We start from the raw sequence: 19,185 nt of genomic DNA, 5'->3' as shown, positions 1-19,185 counted from the left end.
CAGAAAGCCATACGAAGTACGAGGTAGACGTGTCTATTTAAGTTTCACTATGTCTTGTATTGAGTTGTATTTAACTTCTATGGGAGACGATAGTAATGACCGTGCTGTTAATGCGCACCATCAACGAATGCCCCCGGACCGAATGTATATGACTTCTGTTGGCCCAATTATCGTTCATCCGCCTCCCAATTCTTAATGTCCACCTGCCAATTGATATACCAATCTCCTGTATCCATCCAATGCGGACTGGCCCTGAAGTTGTAGAAGTGGCAATGGCCATATATCAAAGAGACAACGCCAAAAAGCCCCGATACACACGAGACGGGCTCTCACACCAAGGGTCTGCCACAGCATCCGGTGAATTCTCTCATCCTGTTATCCCCTAGCTCCTTAGCGGAGGAGAAAGAGTCTAAAACGTGTCCTCGTAATTTAAGCAGCAACCTTGGCCTTGATGATGTCCTTGAGGACGACGGCGTCGGCAGCGAACTTGCTGATGCCCTCACGGAGCTTCTCGACGGCCATCTGCTCCTCGTTGAAATCGAATCGGAAGACGGCTTCGTTGTTGATGTAAGTCTTCTTCTCGATGTTGAGGGCAGAGGCGGCGGCAGCGTCGAGCTTCTTGGGGACAGCCTCCTGGGAGGTGCTGAGCGTCTCAAGAAGGGCAGGCTAGAAGGAAGCGATAGTTAGCAAATCTGTTCCCCTCTGTTTATGTACAACCCTCCAAATCTTTAACATTTGCACGCGGTAGCTGAAGTACCAGATCGGCGAGTGCTGGGTGCTGGGAACGGAAGCCACTTACAGAAATAGTGAGGTAGTCGCAGCCAGCGAGCTCGGTAATCTCACCAGTGTTACGGAAAGAGGCACCCATGACGATGGTCTTGTAGCCGAACTTCTTGTAGTAGTTGTAGATGCTCTTGACGGAGGCGACACCGGGATCCTCCTCCTTAGTGTACTCCTTCTTGGTCGCGGCCTTGTACCAGTCGAGGATACGTCCGACGAAGGGGGAGATGAGGAAGGCGCCAGCCTCGGCGGCGGCGATGGCCTGAACGAGGGAGAACATGAGGGTGAGGTTGCAGTTTACGCCGTGGTCGCGCTGGAGGATCTCGGCGGCCTTGATGCCCTCCCAGGTGGAGGCAACCTTGATGAGGATACGGTCCTTGGAGATGCCCTCCTCCTCGTAAAGCTATAGGTGCAAGTGGTAGCAAACCAGTCAGTCTCTCTAGAGCCTACAGGAGGTTGGGAAAAGCAAATTGGCGACTGTCAGTGTGGCCTACCTTGATGATCTTGAGGGCCTTGGCAACGGAAGCCTGGGTATCGAAGGAAAGGCTGGCATCGACCTCGGTGGAGACCTTGCCGGGGATGATCTTGAGAATCTCGGTACCGAACTCAACGAGAAGACGGTCAAGAGCCAGCTCGACCTGGTCGTTGGCAGAACCGCCCTTGGCCTTGGCGTAGGCAACGGCCTTGTCGATCAGAGCGACGTACTCGGGCTTCTTGGAAGCGGCCAAGATGAGAGAGGGGTTGGTCGTGGCATCCTGGGGCTTGTACTTGCCGATGGCTGTAGTTGATATGTGTAAGTTGGGTGTTCAATCAAGTTCAAGGGTGGTCAAGGTATCTCTCGTGATATGATTTCTTTGTTCTCTTTTTTTTCTCCCACTAAGAGACGGGAAGGGATAACTCACAAGCGAAGTCACCTAGAAGCTAGTTAGCAAGAGCGAATTTTGTAGAGTCATCAGAAGGTCATCGGAAGGATATCGGAGGAGCTTACCAGTATCACTGACGACAACCTATGCACCGGGAAAAAGCAAGAGGTCAGCAAATAGATGTTGGAAAAGCACAAGAGTATAGTTAAGTAGCAGAATCCCCATCGGCATTCTAGCACCATCCGAATTGACCTATGCAACGGACGGCGAGGTCCTCGTTGGAGCCGTGGACAATGAAGCTCGAATGCGACGATGGGCCCCGGACTGAGGGGTCCTCAATGGGCAGCGCGGGGTAAAGAAGGAACTCACGGTGCCAGTGGCCTTTAGTTGTTCAAGAGCGCTCGACATTGTGGCTGTGGATGTGAATAGGGAAAAATCAAGAAACGAGGTTTATTCGGGGGGATAATGAACGAATTCTAGCAATGATAGGATAGAGAGGATGGACGATAGAAGGAAGAAAATAAATGTCAAATAAATGTCAAGAGGTTTAAAATTTTTGCGGGTTCTTGAGTCTAAATGGAAGAAGTTGGAAGGAAGGAGGGGTCATGCACTGTTCATATCCCCGTCGAAACGAAGCAAAGCTGGCGGCGAAGCTGGACCTGGCAAGCGGAAGAACTTCACGCTGGAGGCTAAAATTGATCGGACCTCAGGTCTCATGTGGCAATAACAAAAGCTCAACTGAGGTACAAAGTGTATCGGAACAGCATCGATCAGATCAATGTAACCAATACCTTGTGTTTACCTGGGGGCTTGACCACAGCTAGCAGCACAGGCCTGATCAATTGCTCAACGTCTCGTCTGCCGTGCTCGGTTAGTGTTTCGGAGCGCTGGGGCTACTTCGGCGTTTGGAGCACTTGAGGAGTCGCCGTCTCTCAAAGTTGCTTCTGTCTCTGTCTCTGGACCCTGACCTGGTTGATGATGTGACGTATCAAATCCAAATCGGTAGGCGGCTGGGTTCGCTGGATATTGCCGGTGTATCAAGTCTGGCACCTGCCCTGTCCTGTATCGCCTCGAGCTCGCCGATGCTGGCTGCCTCGTCTCTAAGATAGATCAATTGGTAGCTACGAAGTAAGAGCGGGTAGTGTGTACAATCGGACGCAGCATGAGGTCAACATTGAGTGATCAATTTGTAAGTGGGAAGGAGTCGCCGGACAAGGAGTGAACCACTGGGGAGCTAAGGCTAGCGCGGGTTGAGGAACTTGCTAGAGTGCTACTGTACTTCCCACACTCCACTACACTCAGTCGCTGCAATTGTGCCCCCAATCGTCGTGGTGGTGTGTTAGTCATAACGTCTGGCCAAAAGTCTATCAATCTTACAAAATAATTGTCATTGAGGTTCGGGCGCTGCAACGTCCGGTCTTGCCGCCCGCATTCCCCGGCCTCTCCATCCTCTCGCCAAGATAACCAACCATGATTGTAGTCAAGGTGTATACAAAGAATTCCAAGGAATAACCTCGAAATGGGAGCCGATACTTGTATACTGCTTCCGTTGTCCACTGCTTAGCATATACTCGCCAGGCTACGAAGGCGGATGAGGCGAGCCCCGCGGGGGCCAAAGCTGGTTGACGATGACGCCGCGGAAAAATAAAATTGGTAGAGAAGTAGAATTGCACGTTGTTCAGATTGGCAGTGAGATTGGCGGTGGCTCAACCGATGACAAATCAATAACACATCAAATCAATTGATACCGTTATATGAGAGTATTTACCAAGTAGCTGCCGCGCAACAGCAACCTGATGGGTGCTCTTGGGCTCTAAACAGGGCGAGAATAGGAACGACGGAGGGGATATCAAACAGCCGTCCTCAGGCATTTGAGTCGGTGATTGGAGCGCACCTACACCTCTTGGCCTGGGCCCACCCCGGACAGGGTAGCAAGATTGAGGTAGGGAAACCATATTGACCACCTTGATGTTTGGGACATGCAATGGTGTGAGCTTTCGAAGACAGACCGAAACGCCAAGGAGCTGTTGAGGCACTGGCCTTGCCCTCGAACTTGCACTTTGATCTCCGTTCATTGTGAACACTCCTGTTTACAGCTTCAAGTCTTGAACAGCTTCCCAAGGTGTACGATGCCATTCGAGCTTTGTCAATTGTTATCAATTGCTGCTAAAGTGGAGCCGGCAGTAGCACTGAGGTCTTGAAGCTGGCATTTCATTGCTGGGCCATTTCTCAAAGCTGTTGGCTCTTCAAATTCTGCCCCTCTTCCAGCCCCTCCATTCAACCCCGCCTCGATTACCTGTACAGCACGGAGGGAATTCAATCAATTGATGTTGAAGGATACTACCACTGTTCAATTGATCAATGTCTACAGATTCCTCCTGTAACTGAATTGATCAACTCTTTTCGTCCCCCAAGGCAAGCCCCGCCAACCCGTAAAGTCCAGCAGTGGTGTAATCGCCTCAACGGTCGTCACGACCCCCACCCCCAAGACTCCGGGGAGAAGCGGCACGCTAGGACATGCCAGAGTGGGCTCGTCGAGGGGACGTCGGGGATCTTGGATTGATCAATGTATGCGTGCTTGCTGTATCAATTACGTTACCGGTCCTTTAGATACCTTTCACTCTTCGGAATCGTGATCAACAGATGATGTGATGGTAGCATTTCGCGTCCCCCTTCGAGCTACGATACGACGCAAAAAGGCTGTCCTTAGCTCCTGGCTCGAGGTGCACTCAACTATAACTTCGTATAGCCCCTTCTGGTTCAACGAGCCATTCATTCTTCCTTAGCTTAGTATACACTATACTAGTTGTACACGTTGAAGCAAGCGAGACACGCTAGAGGGAGCTTTACCCGAGACAGCCGCTGGGAGTTGAACAGCTTCCAGAGACGAGCTCGACATGGTCCAGCCGACTCTGTTGCGTCTTCATCGTCAAACCACAACGTAAAGCGCACTTCTACAATGTTCTTGAAAGGAAGTGAATTCATTGCTCTAGTTGTTTTGATGCTATACCAGTGATCATCATGAAACCATTGCTTTTGTTTTCGCTCATCAATGTCGTATGCCACCCAACTTCGCTTTCCTATATACTAAATGCATCTAACCCAACCGCTCATGTGTCATTGCGACCTTTTCGTCATTAATTTTTTTCCTCTTTTATAGTTTTCAAAAGCTCTTCATACCTTGTGGACCTTGATGCGAAAATTAGAGGCTAGATTTAGTCCTCGGTGATATCGCCATACTCCCACATTCCGAGCCTCTCCTTCTTAGCATCGTCTTCAACCTCGCGCAGGTTCTTCAGGATGCCCTCAAACGCTTTGTTGCGCTCCCAAGCCTTCAACTTCCTTGCCACCATGCCGTAACCACCCGCGACGACGTCTCGGTTGATCGACTCGAAAGGTCCAGGGAGCTCGTTGGAAGACTTGGGGTCGTAGAGCGTAACGTAGCTCACGCCCTCCTTGGAATCGACATAATCGAAGCTGCCGACCAGCCTCTTGCCCTCCGTGATCTCGTTAATAAAGCCGAGGGCGTCGGCGAAGTAGTGCGGCGCCGTGGGTAGCTGGACAAAGGACAGCGACGCGTCAATGGCCTGCGCCTTGAGCTTCTGCGTGTTGAACTCTGGCTGCGAGAGGGGCCTCAGGTTCGACCAGGGGATCTTCTCGCTGTTGCCGTAATCGATGTAGACGACCTCGGCTACCTTGGCGGTCCTGTCGTTCGATCGGATACGGGCGCGGTACCACTGTCCGTCCGCGGAGAACTTGGCCGCGACGTAATCGCCGCGGTTGGGAGCGTCCTTGATGGGAGCGTTGTTCTTGGGGTCGAGGTGGAACTTCTTGAAGGCAGACATGAGGGTCTCAAGAGCGGCAGTTCCCTGTCCGATTTCTTGAAGCTTCAGCTTGCCGTTCTCGTCAATGCTGGTGACGATAACGTCGCGATAGTCTGTGGGTTTCTTAGCACCAGTATCTTCCGCTCCGTTAGATGCTTCCGCGGGTGCTTCCTCCTCTTCACCTTCCTCCTGCGAGGGGTCCCAGTCATGCCACATGCCCTTCCTGCCCTCCTTGGCTTTCTTCTCGGCCGCGAACAGCTCGGCCGCATTGCCGGATCTCTCGGCCGAATAAGCGTGGACCGAAGCGAGACCCTCCTCGACCAACAGCTTGGCAAAGTTCTCGCGGTTGATGTAGAGCGCGCCAATGAACCCACCGACCTTGTCGATGTCGTGAATGTCTACCTCACAGTCTCGCTGATTGCAGCGGCGGTTGGCAAGGTCAAGGGCTTCCTGGCCAAAAGGCTCACCCTTGTCATTAGGTAGACGAGGAGCTCTGGGCGCGCGGATTCCGCCGAGAACCAAGGTAATCTTGATGCTTTCCTTGGGGATGAGGATGACAAACCTCGACCCGGACCTGCAGAAATCAACCACACCGGGAATCTTGCGTTGCCGTTGAAGGGATGCGAGCTGGACCTTGGCCTTTTGAGCTGACTCCGATGCGTCGGCATACTGCTTCACCTTGGATGGCTTTCCGGACCACATTCCCTTCTTCTCCGTCTTCGCTGTTTCTTGAGCAGCCAGGAGTTCATCGTAGTTAGGGGCACGGTCCGTGTCATCCTTTCGATGCCTGATTACGGATGCCCATCCCTCCTGTACTAGGAGAAGACCCACGTTCTTTCCCTTCTCAGTTATGGTAGCAACATCGCGAGATTCGAAATCATCCGTTGCAGGTTTCGATCCGTCGATGCTGATGTGGACGTGCTTGCCGATCACACGCTTGCGGAGGAACTCCTTGGCCTCGTCCCTGAAAGGGGCCTCGCTCGCTTCATTGGTCCGTGGGCCCCTCACGCTGCTAATACTGATTCGCTTCTCGACATCGCCAACCTTGTTTCGCACGACAATGGTGTCGGCGCTGATGACCTTGGCGACAATCATATCCATGGCTCCGGCACCACCTTCCTTGCTGACGTGGTTCTTATGCAACCGAAGCTTCTTGGACTGGGCCTGCTTCTCTGCCGCCCGAAGGGCAGCCATCTTGGGACCGAGCATTGTGGAATGGAAGTCGTTACACCTCGCAAGGCCATCCTGCAGGAGGAACTCGGCAATGTTACCTCGGGGGTGGATGATCTCGGCAACGAGTTGGCCCTGAGGGCTAGCTCCGACAATGTGAACCTTGATTTGCCTCTGAAGAAGACGGGACTCAACGTAAGCCTTGGCCTCGTTGCCGAACTCCTCAGCTGGTTGGACCTGTCCTGTGGATGGGATCGTTCGCTGAGTAGAGGGGGTGCGGATACCGGCAACAAGGGTCATGACTTGCAGGTGCTTCTTATCAGATAGCAGGATACGCGTCAGAAGACGATCACCTCCTAGGACACGCTCAACAATGCCCTCGACCGTCTTTCCGGACCATTCCTTCAGGAAGCTAGGATCTCCAAGATCGTTCTGAACCTCAATCACGCCGCTGGCGCCCGACCACAGCCCCTTGCCCTGGGTCTTGGCATCGGATTCGAGGGAGCGGAGGCTATCCAATCGCTCAAGGATCTCTTCAGAGGATTCCTTCCTGCCGGCATCCTCCCTGACCTTGACCCAGCCTTCCTTGATAAGTTCATCAGGCAAATCGGGGCCATCCTTGACCTTGACAACGCCGAACTCGCGGCCCGTGGCAGGAATCGTATAGAGTACGGTGAAAAGGACGGGCTTTCCCAAGGCAATGTTCCTGATGAACTCGCGAGACTGGAAGGCGAAGGGCTCGTCGCCCTCCTTCTTCAGGTGGGGTGCGCTGACGTAGGCGAGGGACAGCGTGCGTTCGGCGGCGGCATTGTTTGGGTTCCCAATGATGAGAGTGTCGCCGCTAAGCACGCTTTTGCAGTAACCGAGAAGCTGTTTACCGGTAGCCATTGCGGTATCCGTGGAGAGGGGTAGGCCGTGGAGAAGAAGGGTCCTAGACAGAGCACGGCCAACCAGTTAGCTACTTGGTAAGCCTATCATAGTAGTTGAAAGACTGGACATGTAGGAGAAAAGTGTAGCTTGCACTTCAAAGCTCAATGCCAAGGGATTGGGGTTCAAGACAATGACGTTCAATGGAATCATGGAGAAGCTTAGAAGATCAGGCGAGCACTCTGGAGCAGGGTTGACAGAGGCGCAAAAGCTCTGGGGGGGTACATACCTAACAGACTGGGGAATTTGCTTATATATCAGAAGTATACTCTAGGGATAGCAGCAGACCAGAGAGGTCTTGAAGGGGAGAAGATGATTGAGAGGTGAGGCGATGAACTAAGGGACAGGTAATAGTATTGATCAACAGAGACGGTGAAGGGTTGACGTGTTAATATTGAACTCCACATCGACGATAATGGGAGCATGAACTCTTCACCCACTGGGGCAGGCGATTAATTGGCCGTTTCAGGGACCAGAGCACCCCTAGCCTCCAGTGCTCCAGGGCCAGGCCAGGCCAAGTGGCGCAATTGTTGCGGCCAGCTGATGGGGATTGCGGGGTCGATGAAACCGCCCTCGCCTGGCTGCCCCAGTCCTCGTTGCGTCACTCCGTGGCACAAAACCCAAGCGTTCTTAAAGTACACTGTATTTTTCAAGACCATTGATGCTCCTTTTGTTCACATTGTTCAATGTCGAATCAGAATAATCTATTAATGTCCCGAGAATCGATCAGCTCTGCAGAGCTGCTCAAAAGTGTTTTGAGTCTAATTTCTTGCGAATTTCCGCAATTTGAAAACTACACTCAATTCCGGTTCCAAAGGGATTGAGAAGGGCGCTGGGCATTTAAGAACGCCGCCGTTTTGTGGCATTGACCCTGGTCAGCTTGGAGCAGGTCACGATTTATGAAGGACGATGACATTCACAACGTCTCACAGTAAGAAATTTCATACTGTGTTGCCCAAAGCTCTAGAGCTTAGCTTAGCTTCGATTCTCCTGAAGCAACCACCAACATTTCCCCAGCTATCGGGATCAGCTCGCACTTCGAAACTTAACGCCATCGAAGGGACTGTCAACGAATTAAGCCATTGGCAATACTATTTTCTGGTCTGCACTAGACTATCATAGCTGGCATTCAAGATACAATGGCTGTATTTACCAAATTGGTGGAACCCTTTCTGTTGACTACGGCGCCGTCCCGTCAGGGAGCTTCCAACGACAGCTTAAGCGGAGATACCAATGACACCTATGCATCCCAGTTAGTTGCGGTCATACATAGATGCAACGCATAGCATGTCAGAACTTACCGCAGGCGGGGCGGGGGCCGGCGTTGCCAGTCTTCAGACTCTCCTCGTTTCCTCCCTTGCCGAGGTCATCAGTACCAGCGTGGACAACAATGGTGCGCTAGGCAAACCGTTAGCATCTATGTGAGTCGCAGGAACAAATTGGGATTAATCATACGCCGACGACGCTCTCGGGGCCAATCAGCTTGACAAGGCTATCGGTGACGGAGCCCTTGGAGTTACCCTGGGCATCAGTCTCGATGTTGCCGAGATCTCCGACGTGACGGTCCGAGTCCTGAGGAGCACCGTGGTTCTTGCTATGGGGGTTGACTGATAGCAATGACGTTAGCAACCGTCCCTTCAGTCATGGTATAATGACACCTGTGCCGATAGCATGGTCTAAGCGTGTCGAACGGGCACTTACAGTGAGGACCGGCAGAAGTGCAGCCGTTGGTGTTGTCGCCGAAGGTGTGGATGTGCATGCCACGCTTGGCGTTGGGATCGTGGCCAGAGATGTCCCAGGAGATCTTGGTGGGGGCGGACTCGGACTCCTGCTCGAAGACAATAGTGCCCTTGATATTCGAGTCGCCTCGAACGACGCAGACTAGTTAATCCATTCCGTTAGCGAATAATGGCCCGACATGGAGGATCGATTTAAGCTTCCCGGGGCTCGCCACGTCGTGCCTTGCAGAAAGGCCCGCAAATGTGCTCATAGAAAGTAGGACGAACACCACCCTCCAAAACACCTTGATAGATGGCATGGTGGGGTTGGATGTACAAATAGAGCTAACTTACCAGCCTTGACCATTTTGAATTAGATTTGTACTACCTGGTTGATGATTGGAGTGTATTTCCGAGATGGAAAGTTGGCGGATGTTGATGGATTTGACGTGAAGACTAGAGGGAATCTTTGGGAATTAAAGGAAATGAAGAGATTCAGGAACTGCTCCAGATGCAGAGAACCAAGAAGAAGGAAAGAGTCGGAGATCCGATGTCTGTCCGGCAGCGGGGAAACGAGTGCCCCGCTCCAGTCCACAAGCTTCCAATTGTCCAATGTACGTTTCTAACAACGGTATTTAACATGCGTCATAGTAACTGAACCGGTACGTAAGAAGATCTCGGAGTTGCTGCTTACAAACCCAGCTTTCGTGGTCGTTACCATTACAAGGGCACTCTTCTACTAGTATGTAACTTCGCTGGGGAGGTGATGCAATTGGGCCATCATTGATAGTCTGGTGCTGGTTGAGGGGAGAGGGGCAACTCCACTTTAGGTGATGTTTGGGTGATTGATCAAGGTGATTGATGGAGCCCCATTGTCTAACCTACTTCGTAGAGTCCGGCAATAAGGGCGGGGATATGGTAACACATGGAATTCATGGAAGTGAGCACGAGCTCGGAAGTTTTTCCGTTCCAGTACAGTGTAGCTCGGGAAGTAAACTAGCTTTGGCGGCTCTCACGTATCAAAACAATTTGAACAGTTTGAACACACCTTCTTCAGATGTGGGATCTACTGTTTGGTTTCATACATGTCGTGGAAGGAGCTCCTGGCACTTGAAAGAAGGTACTCGGGAACGTCAGCAATTGGGGTTGGCTTAACACAAAGAGAAGGTGCATGGTACTAGACATGTTCAATCTGTCATGATCCTGTTGCTAATATTGCGTCTGCAATACGAAATAGAGTTGTGCCCGAAGCAGCTTGCTGTGATAAAGGTTCATGGGCATTGATGAGTTCGGGGATGGCTGGCAAGCCTCTCATTGGGGGTTGGAGTGTGTGGGGTGGGTCACTTTCTGCCAGCTAGAAACATAAATAACTTCCCCCTCCCTGGTGGGGTGCCCACTGCATGGATGGACTTGGGATTGTCTCTTGAATGGATCATCCCACCATGGGACTTCGAGGACTAGTGTAGGAGATGGCGTTCTCGAAGTGCTCGTGAAACCATCTCCACGATTTTTATCAGTCCAGTGAGTGGAGATAACGGGTTCGGCACTTCGTTTCTTTTGTACTCAGTTATCGTCGCGGATAGAGAAGGCCCGAAGCTTGTGAAGAGAGAATTCGCAGAACAACGCGTTCGATTAGTTTCACAGCATCTGGGGTAACCGACCACCAACTCCGAGTACTTTTAAGTGCCGAAGGAGTGATGGTGTGACTGGCTGATATAAACTGCCAGGTGATAGCGCTTGAGGCCTGGAAACAGAATGGCTAAAAGTCCAGGTGATGGAGACTTGGAACACGACTGGCACTTGGGGAGTCCTCTTTAAGACCTTTCAGCAGGAGAAAGGCCTGCGCTGTAGCCAGGCTGTGTCTTAGATGGTGTTCCGTTTTGTCCAACCCCAGTGTCATCTGGAAGGCGTTCATCTGTCCGTCGTTCGAGGACGCATATTTTTCATGGATGTCGAGCGTGGGTGGGGCGTATTCAGCCTTATGACATCCCTGGCTTGCACCTTGCACGTACATGCGAGATTTTGCTGGCGTGGGCATGCAAGTTTTCCTTGTTGAGACTGGCCAAGTGAGGGTAGGCGTATTGCAAACCGATAATTACGTGTTAGGAAAGCCATACTGAGATGGATGGTTGGTGACTAGGATAGGAAACGACGGGGCTGGCTGTCGCCTCATGATGCGATAAGGTGATGGCTAAAGGAGAATAACTATTGATGCAGTTGAGAAATGCCAAAAGATTACCTGAATGTCAGTATTTCACACGATATACTGACAAGATAGTCTCATCTACCCCTCCAACAGATATGCAAAGCGAAATCCAATATCCAGCAGACATGAGGCCTATCAAAAGGAATTCCGGACATTACCTGGAAAATAGCCTAGTGGTGAAACATTGAAGCTTATTGGCTAAGAAAACGATTTTATACACTTTGGGGTCGCTGTGCTGTCTTGACTGCGCTCATGTTGTCTGACTGCATCGCGTCTTGGTTAGGACCTCCGTATGAGCCGGGGATATCTGACCTGGAACGTCTTGGCAGAAGTGTGCGAACACGTAAGTCGTAAACTATACCCGTGTATTGATGCAGGACTCCAACGTTGCAGTTGCTCCTCCATGACAGGGGCATTTTGTTAATGTGCCTCCGTCCTTTAATATCAATTCGAGTGTTGTTCCCTTGTCGCTGGGCCTGGAGAATATTGTGCCTCGGACTCGGGACGACTCTCCCGCTTGGGTGGTGAGGTAGCCAGGAAAAGATATCGCCTCTGACGCGTCCAAAGGAGTTGCTCTGGATTCGATGCTTGCTTGGCTTGGAATACGATCATGGGCGTTGTTCCAACTCTTGGTGGATACACCACGCTGTAGGACTTTTTCACACGAGAGTCGCTGGGTACATGTGCGTCCAATACGAGCACCATGAATTAGCATCGATCGATCAGATTGTTTGATCTGAAGCGCAAAAAAAAAAAATCACAGCACGTGGATAACGGGTATTAATGATATCTCCATGAGCGTCAAGACTCGGAGAAAGAACGTGCTGGCAACATGAGTAATAAATGGGTTCAACGTTCCTTCCCTGGGTAAGACACAATTACTGAGGCAATTACACGACGAAGTACGAAGTACAATCGTTGTTGTGACTCGTGACTTGTCCCTGCCTTTTGGCGTGTAATGCCCTCCTTCCGTCCCCACCCAAGTCCCCAAAAGAACATTGAACGGTTTTTTTTAGCTTTGGTTCTACCTACTATAATTGCCGCCCACCCTAAGCTAGTTACTTCGTAGTGTACTTCGTAGTGAAGTTTTAGGTACGGCGTACTTCAAATCTTGCTTCTCTGAGAACAACGCTCGCACCGCACAAGCGGGCATTCGACGCACATACCTCCACGCCTGGTCCAGGACACCACCTCGATTGGCCTGGCTCTCCTACCACTCGTCTTGAACCCATCCTCTACCCCAGCCTGCCTGCAGACACACGAAACAACAGCTTCCACTTCAAAATTGTTGTGGTCAGCGGGAGAGCCAAAAACACCTACATCGGCCGATAAAATCTATCTCTTTGCTGGGTCGTCTTCGATCCCGCAGCATCGAGGATAATCCCTCTTGAGATACTTTGCGAACGTCTGCATCTGCCTGCCCTGTCTCATACACACCCCGCCCACGCCGACGCCTACCTCCGACAGTGCCCCAGTCCTTCCAGTCGTCCTAATTGTGGCTGGCGAGCCGTCTCTGCCTTGCGGCATCCTGACGAGCCCTTCAACACAACCCGTCCTGCGCAAGTCGTTTCGTGGTGATTTTCCTTCACGGAAGGACCGATGGAGTGACTACCATTCGACCTGCTGCCTACAACAAAGTGTGCTTACACACGGAAAACTCCCCCAAACCAACACCATCCACGAACACAATCTCCTCTCGCCCGACCTAGCAACGGAGTGAACGAGCGACTCATCTTTTGATTACTCTTGGAGCCGCTGGCTTGGCTCGCCATTTCATCGACAAACAACGGACCGAGGAGAGTCTATCGAGGACACAGATAACTATGTCGTTCCGAGGGGATGATCAGCGCCGCTACGGCCATGTTCCACCTGTTCAGTATCCGGTCGCAAACCAGTCGAATGACCATGCTTCCTATCCAACGCGACGGCCTAGTTTCAATCAAGGTGATGATGCCGCTCTGTTTGGATCGGCACAGTCGTCATCTCAAGTCTTTCAGAATGCGCCATTACTGCCACCGCCGCCACCCGCACGAGGGGAGGAAGAGCTGTTTCTGACGAGCCCAACTGAACCTTCCTCCTCGATCAGCAACTTCGCGCCGTCCTACCAAAACCAATATCAGCCGTCCTCCCCCTACCAGCTCTCATCCCCGTCGTCCTACAATCCGCAGCATTTTGCAAGGTCGCAGTCGACGTCTTTACCATATCATCCTGCCCAGCAGCCTCAATATTCCAATCTCATCCAACCTAGCAGCTCCCTGACCCAACAGGCTCTGCGGCAGTCCACGACCAACTACACCCCCCAAGCATATAATCCAGCCGCCTATGCGAGCACAGCGGTTCCCCAAAGGAATGCGACATACCACGGTTACAACAACTACTCTTCGCATTACGCGCCGTCGCAGGCGGCATATGGCTCGCCCAGTACTGCATACTCACCTGCCTTTCCAAGTTCAAGCCAAGCGACTACGCCTGCCACACCCCAGTACGAGAACCCATTGCCGAGCCCACCGCTCCACAATGTGTCGTCATCTTCCCAAGTTTCGAGTTACGATCCGTCTGCCTACTCCCCCTCTTACAATAGCACTCCCTACGGCACGTATTCACCGAACACCAACAGTCCCGCCCTCACCACCCCTTACTCTGCAGCGAGCGATTCCGCGCCGTATCCCCACGTCTCACAAATGCCTGCTGGACCCGGTTATTCTGTGAACGATCCAACTTCGTTTTACAATAGGACTTCTCGATCAAACTCCCGCACCTCGCAGCTGCCATCTCCGCCGCCGCAATCATCTTCGGGCATCCAGCGACATCCCACAAATGCTCCCCTTCCAAGCCGGCCCATCGACGCGCATCAGGATGGGCTGCTCTGGAATTCAAATGGTGCTGCGAGAGATGACGATTTAACTGATGAACTACTAGCCCAAGATACGATTATCCAGGACATTGAGGCAGAATTGGGGGGATCTGTACGTCGCGACCGGCCTACGCCAATTAACGGAGCCCAATTATCAGACGAAGATATAGAACACCTTCGGCAATACGATCCCAATACTCCCACATCTGATCCAACCCGGGCATCAACTTCCGTTCAGGTACAATCTTCGGCATCGAATGTTCGCTACCCGTATCGACTCGAGGAAGAAAGTGATCCTGAGGGGACGGCAGGTGTGTTGGCTATGCAGCAAGCCGAGATGGAAGACCGAAGGTTTAGTGGTGCTCCATACCCGCATGCGGACCTGATACCGGTACCCTCGGATCACGGTGGGAGGAGGCAGGATGACGAAGAAAGTAGCGACAGTGATTTTGGAGGCATGGACCTTGGCTTGTTCAGTGGGGGCTATGCAGGCAACCTCACGTACGGAAACGATGTTGGCTTGACAGACGATAGACCATTACCTGCTCTTCCCTCGTATGGCTTGTTCGGAGGCTATGAAGGCCAGGGGGGCCCTGCCCAGGCTTTGCCACAGGCAGATATGGACTACCCCGGAGCCGGCGGGCTCCAGCCTGCCAGCTCGTACCGTCCGCCAGCGGAAGATGGAGAGGAACAGGCCTCGCTGCATTCAAGGCAGAGCGGGAGCGAATCGCCATACAAGGACGACTATCCCGATATCTTCTACCACCCTGGTTTATCAAACCGGCCATTACCCGCTTTGCCGATGCTTGACACACTATCACTTCAGCCAGCCGCGACCACTAGCCAAGGCCAATATCAGCAGGATCAATCATGGGGTTTGGACTCCCGTGGACAAGGCCAGGAGGGTCTGGAGGTATATAATGCTCTATCCGGACCGGCGCACACCCAGGTCGAAAGATCCATCTCACTCACTAGCCACACCACCACCCCACCCGTCCAGACTCCATCTCGTTCTAGGACCGATGCCGCAGAGGAAAGAAGGCGACAGTATCGCCAAGCCCAACACGGGAAACAAAACTCGGCCTCTTTCGACTACGAAACCGGTTCTGCTGTTACTTACGACATGATAACACTACCCACGGGCCGCAAACGCAAGTTCCTCCCCTCGAAGCTGACCTCTCAGGATCTCAAGCGATGCGCCGAACCCTGGGCTCTTAGCAGCATTGCCAATTGGATGCGGGAAATGACAGAAGGCGAGCCTGACCTGAAAAAGAAGACGATTGAGGAAGGCCTTATCAAGTTGTTCACGAGCAAAGTTCCAACAATGAATGTTGCCGATGCCGAGACACTCTCTGCTCGAGTGGTGACCATGATGCTGGAATCCGGTATCCTGGTGCCCGAGGAGGAATGGGTGAAGTTCGCACCGGGGTCGATATCTGGTGTTCTGTGGCAGCTGTCAGCCTCAGGTTGCTATGCGCCTAAACTACACGAGTGTGAATCTCCGGGCCGTTGCTATTCGTACCATTGCACTCGCACGTTAAAGAAGGCGAATCTCGATGATCTGTTGGCCGAGGACTCGGTGAAACAAGAAGATTGGGCGACGTTCTTTAAGCTCACTAAGGAAAGCATCGAGGGCAAACACAAGAAGGAGATTGAACGGCAGAATGTGCTTCACGAGATCGTCACGAGTGAGGAGGGCTACATGAACCAACTCGAAGTGTTGAGGGTACTCTATAGAGATCGTCTGCGCACTCTTCAGCCGCCCATCATTGCACCTGCCAAGATCGACAAGTTCCTCAAGACCGTTTTCGGGAAAGTCGATGGTGTCCAAGAAACCAACAAAGACCACTTACTTGCACAGCTTAAATACCGTCAACAAGAGCAGGGCCCATGGATTGTCGGTTTTAGTGATCTATTCCGCGAGTGGATTCGAAAAGCACGGGATGTCTATATCGAATACGCATCATCCTACCCGTACGCAACGTTCTTGGTTAGGCGGGAAGCCGACCGTAACATTCTCTTCAGGCAGTTCCTTGAGCAAGTACGAAATCATAAACGCTCAGAACGCCTGGACTGGACCCATTTCCTCAAGACTCCCATTACGCGCCTGCAGCGGTACAGTTTCCTTCTCACTACTGTGGAGAAGAACATGCTGCAGGATAGTGAAGAAAAGACGAATCTCACCAAGGCCATTCAAGAGATTCACGCAGTAACACTGGAATGCGATCAGAGGGTGGCAGAGATGCAAAAGAAGGTTGAGATGATGGAGCTTAGCTCGATGCTCGTGCTTAGGCCAGGTTTCCAAGCTATGCTTCACCTCGATCACTTGGGACGGGAGCTATTATTCCAGGGCGATCTTCAACGGATGGGCTCCAAGGGTGTCAGATGGGTAGAGACGCATGCTCTCCTGTTTGACCATTACCTCATCCTGGCAAAGACTGTTAGTCTGAAGGACGGACGAGGGGAGAAGAAATATGACGTTTCAAAAGAGGTAAGCCCCCGCCCCGCCTTGTATTTCTGGTCCGATGGAAGATAATATTTGGCTGACATCTAACCTCCCTAAATTTAGCCCATACCGATGCCTCTCCTGTGTCTTGAAAGCACCAACGACGATGCTGTGGCGAAGCAAAACCGTATTGCGGCCCCACTAGGTCGAACTACAACCTCCGTCTCCGACACCAAGCTCAACAAGATAGCCACCAATGGCAGTGACAGGCCTGGCCTCGAACCGACCTCTTCGGCGACGACCGTGCCTCGACTAGGTCAGCCTCTGGCGACTGACCCCGAGGGCCGTATCATGTATCCTTTCCGAATCAAGCATCTGGGCCACGACATGTACACTCTGTACGCGCCCACGCCCCAGGTCAGACAGGATTGGTGCAACAAGATCATAGAGGCAAAGACCCGTCATGCAAAGGCGCTATTCTCGCAGAACGCCGAACCGTTCAGGCTGCGCGTGCTCGCTGACAGCGCGTTCGCGTACGATGGAATAGCAGCCATAGGGAAGCAACCAGGCGTCCCCATCGAGGGAACTCCACTTGACCGGGCGATAAGAGACCTCGAGTCGGTGTATGGCCCAGGGCGAGGCCCACCTCCCGTTTGCCGAGCCCAGGTGAATTGTGCGACCGGATTCTCGGCGTATGGAAAGTCCATTATCGCGATCGGTACAGATTACGGCGTGTTTATATCCGATGCTACGGATCCCCGTGGCTGGCAGAGAGTCTGTCTCCCTCACTTTCGGCTTTTTTCTTTTCTTTCTTTTTTTCTTTTAGTACTAACATGTTGCAATTACAGACTGTACCCGCTCAGCGCGTCACACAAATCGCTGTGCTAGAAGAGTTCTCTGTATGTTTAATCATCGCCGACCGATCCCTGATCTCTTATCCACTGGATGTTGTTGCTCCCGTGTCCAACTTCCCGGCGCCACTGCATGACAATCCTCGTCGGGCGCCTCAGCGCCTTGCCAAGGATGTCTCCTTCTTTGCGGCTGCACGCATGAAGGAGCGTATGCTTGTCTTTTACAAGAGAAAAGAAGGTGTCCACAATACCTTCTTCAAGGTTCTAGAGCCCGTCTTCCACCGGACCACGGAGAAGAAGTCTAGGTGGCTTGGCAGCAGCCGGAAGTCGGGATCTACGGAGTCATTCCGCGACTACGACGAGTTCTTCTTCCCAACTGAGTGTTATTCTTTGAACCTGTTCCAGACGTACATTGCGGTGGCCACCTCCAAGGGCTTCGAGCTTTTGACGCTCGACAAGAAGCAACCGATGTCCATCCCCGACGTCAAGCAACCCTCCATCGCCAACATCGCCAGCCGCATCCGCGACCAGAAGCCGCTGGGCATGTTCCGTCTCAACGACCAAGAGTTCCTCCTCGCATATGAGGACTGCGCCGTCTACGTAGACAAGCATGGCGACGTCAGCCGCACGCTCATCATGGAATACTCGGGCAAGCAGAAGAAGGCGAAGGGCGCCACGCTCTGCGGGCAGTACCTCGTCCTTTTCAACGACGACTACGTCGAGGTCCGCAACGCCGAGAATGGACGTTTGAGGCAGATCATTGCGGGCCGCGATGTTAGGTGTTTGGATTACGGCGCGCGGGGTCCTACTGGAACGACCTCTGCGCTGGGCGGGATCCCTTCCTCTTCGTCTGGGCAGATTGATTCGAAGACGACGGTAAAGATTGGGATGACCCATCCCGAGATTCCGGGGATGCAAATCGTGTTGGAGATGCTGCTCAACGACGGACATCTTGAGAAGTAGATTCGGTTTTGTAGGAGTTTCAGGTAGGGGCGGGCAAGATACGAGAGTGAGGAATGGATATCTTAGGTGTTATGGAAGCGAGGGAAGGGAGAGGGCGGTGTATGTGTGTGTGTGTGTGTGTGAACAGGTGATACTTGTACTTCTTTTCTTTTTTTCTTTCTTTCCTATCTGCTTTGGGATATGGAAGGAGGAGGGATGGTGACTTTATGGTTGATATGATACCACGCGGATTTCAAAGTTGCCTTGCTCTTGGACATTGCTTCTCTGTTATGTTGTCTAATGTTTTTGTTCTCGGAGATATCTTGACTGAGATGTTCGTTTTGCGTTTTTCCGATGACTGTTTCTCAGATGGTGCCATGGATGTATGAATGAAATGTTTTCGATGCCCATCGATTCGTTCTAATGATGGCCTACTACCCAGAAACTGATCTTGTGATGGCTTGTAAAGAAATGAAAACTTTGAGCTCACAATCCGGGAGAAATCGATCCCGCGATTCTGTGATCTCATTTCGATATCATCAAAATCCGACTCTGAAAAATAAAACAAAAGAAATAGCTCTGATGCTTGCTTTTCATTTTATAA

The 19,185-nt window shown here is 52.0% G+C and overlaps 3 protein-coding genes and 1 pseudogene across 3 annotated transcripts; 1 reads left to right on the top strand and 3 right to left on the bottom strand.

The window, feature by feature from the left end:
• Positions 1-429: 429 nt before the first annotated feature.
• On the bottom strand, positions 430-2,051 carry SAPIO_CDS7435 (uncharacterized protein; the record flags this gene model as incomplete). Its single annotated transcript, XM_016789301.1, has 6 exons — positions 430-666; positions 800-1,183; positions 1,275-1,558; positions 1,683-1,694; positions 1,769-1,787; positions 2,013-2,051. 6 exons carry the CDS (start codon positions 2,049-2,051, stop codon positions 430-432), a joined length of 975 nt encoding a protein of 324 aa, XP_016641128.1.
• Positions 2,052-4,858: 2,807 nt separating this feature from the next.
• On the bottom strand, positions 4,859-7,525 carry SAPIO_CDS7434 (annotated as a pseudogene; the record flags this gene model as incomplete).
• A 1,256-nt stretch (positions 7,526-8,781) lies between these two features.
• On the bottom strand, positions 8,782-9,649 carry SAPIO_CDS7433 (Superoxide dismutase; the record flags this gene model as incomplete). The annotated part of the gene is made up of 5 exons (XM_016789300.1): positions 8,782-8,804; positions 8,866-8,962; positions 9,020-9,171; positions 9,266-9,445; positions 9,637-9,649. The coding sequence occupies 5 exons, from the start codon at positions 9,647-9,649 to the stop codon at positions 8,782-8,784; spliced, it is 465 nt and encodes a 154-aa protein (XP_016641127.1).
• A 3,662-nt stretch (positions 9,650-13,311) lies between these two features.
• SAPIO_CDS7432 (Rho1 guanine nucleotide exchange factor 3) lies at positions 13,312-18,602 on the top strand (the record flags this gene model as incomplete). The annotated part of the gene is made up of 3 exons (XM_016789299.1): positions 13,312-16,833; positions 16,912-17,562; positions 17,637-18,602. The coding sequence occupies 3 exons, from the start codon at positions 13,312-13,314 to the stop codon at positions 18,600-18,602; spliced, it is 5,139 nt and encodes a 1,712-aa protein (XP_016641126.1).
• Between the last annotated feature and the right edge of the window lie 583 nt (positions 18,603-19,185).

The sequence above is a fragment of the Scedosporium apiospermum genome (assembly GCF_000732125.1).
Source record: "Scedosporium apiospermum strain IHEM 14462 chromosome Unknown SEQ_SAPIO_0110, whole genome shotgun sequence".
Lineage (NCBI taxonomy): Eukaryota > Fungi > Ascomycota > Sordariomycetes > Microascales > Microascaceae > Scedosporium > Scedosporium apiospermum.
This window is presented reverse-complemented; position numbering and strand designations above follow the sequence as displayed.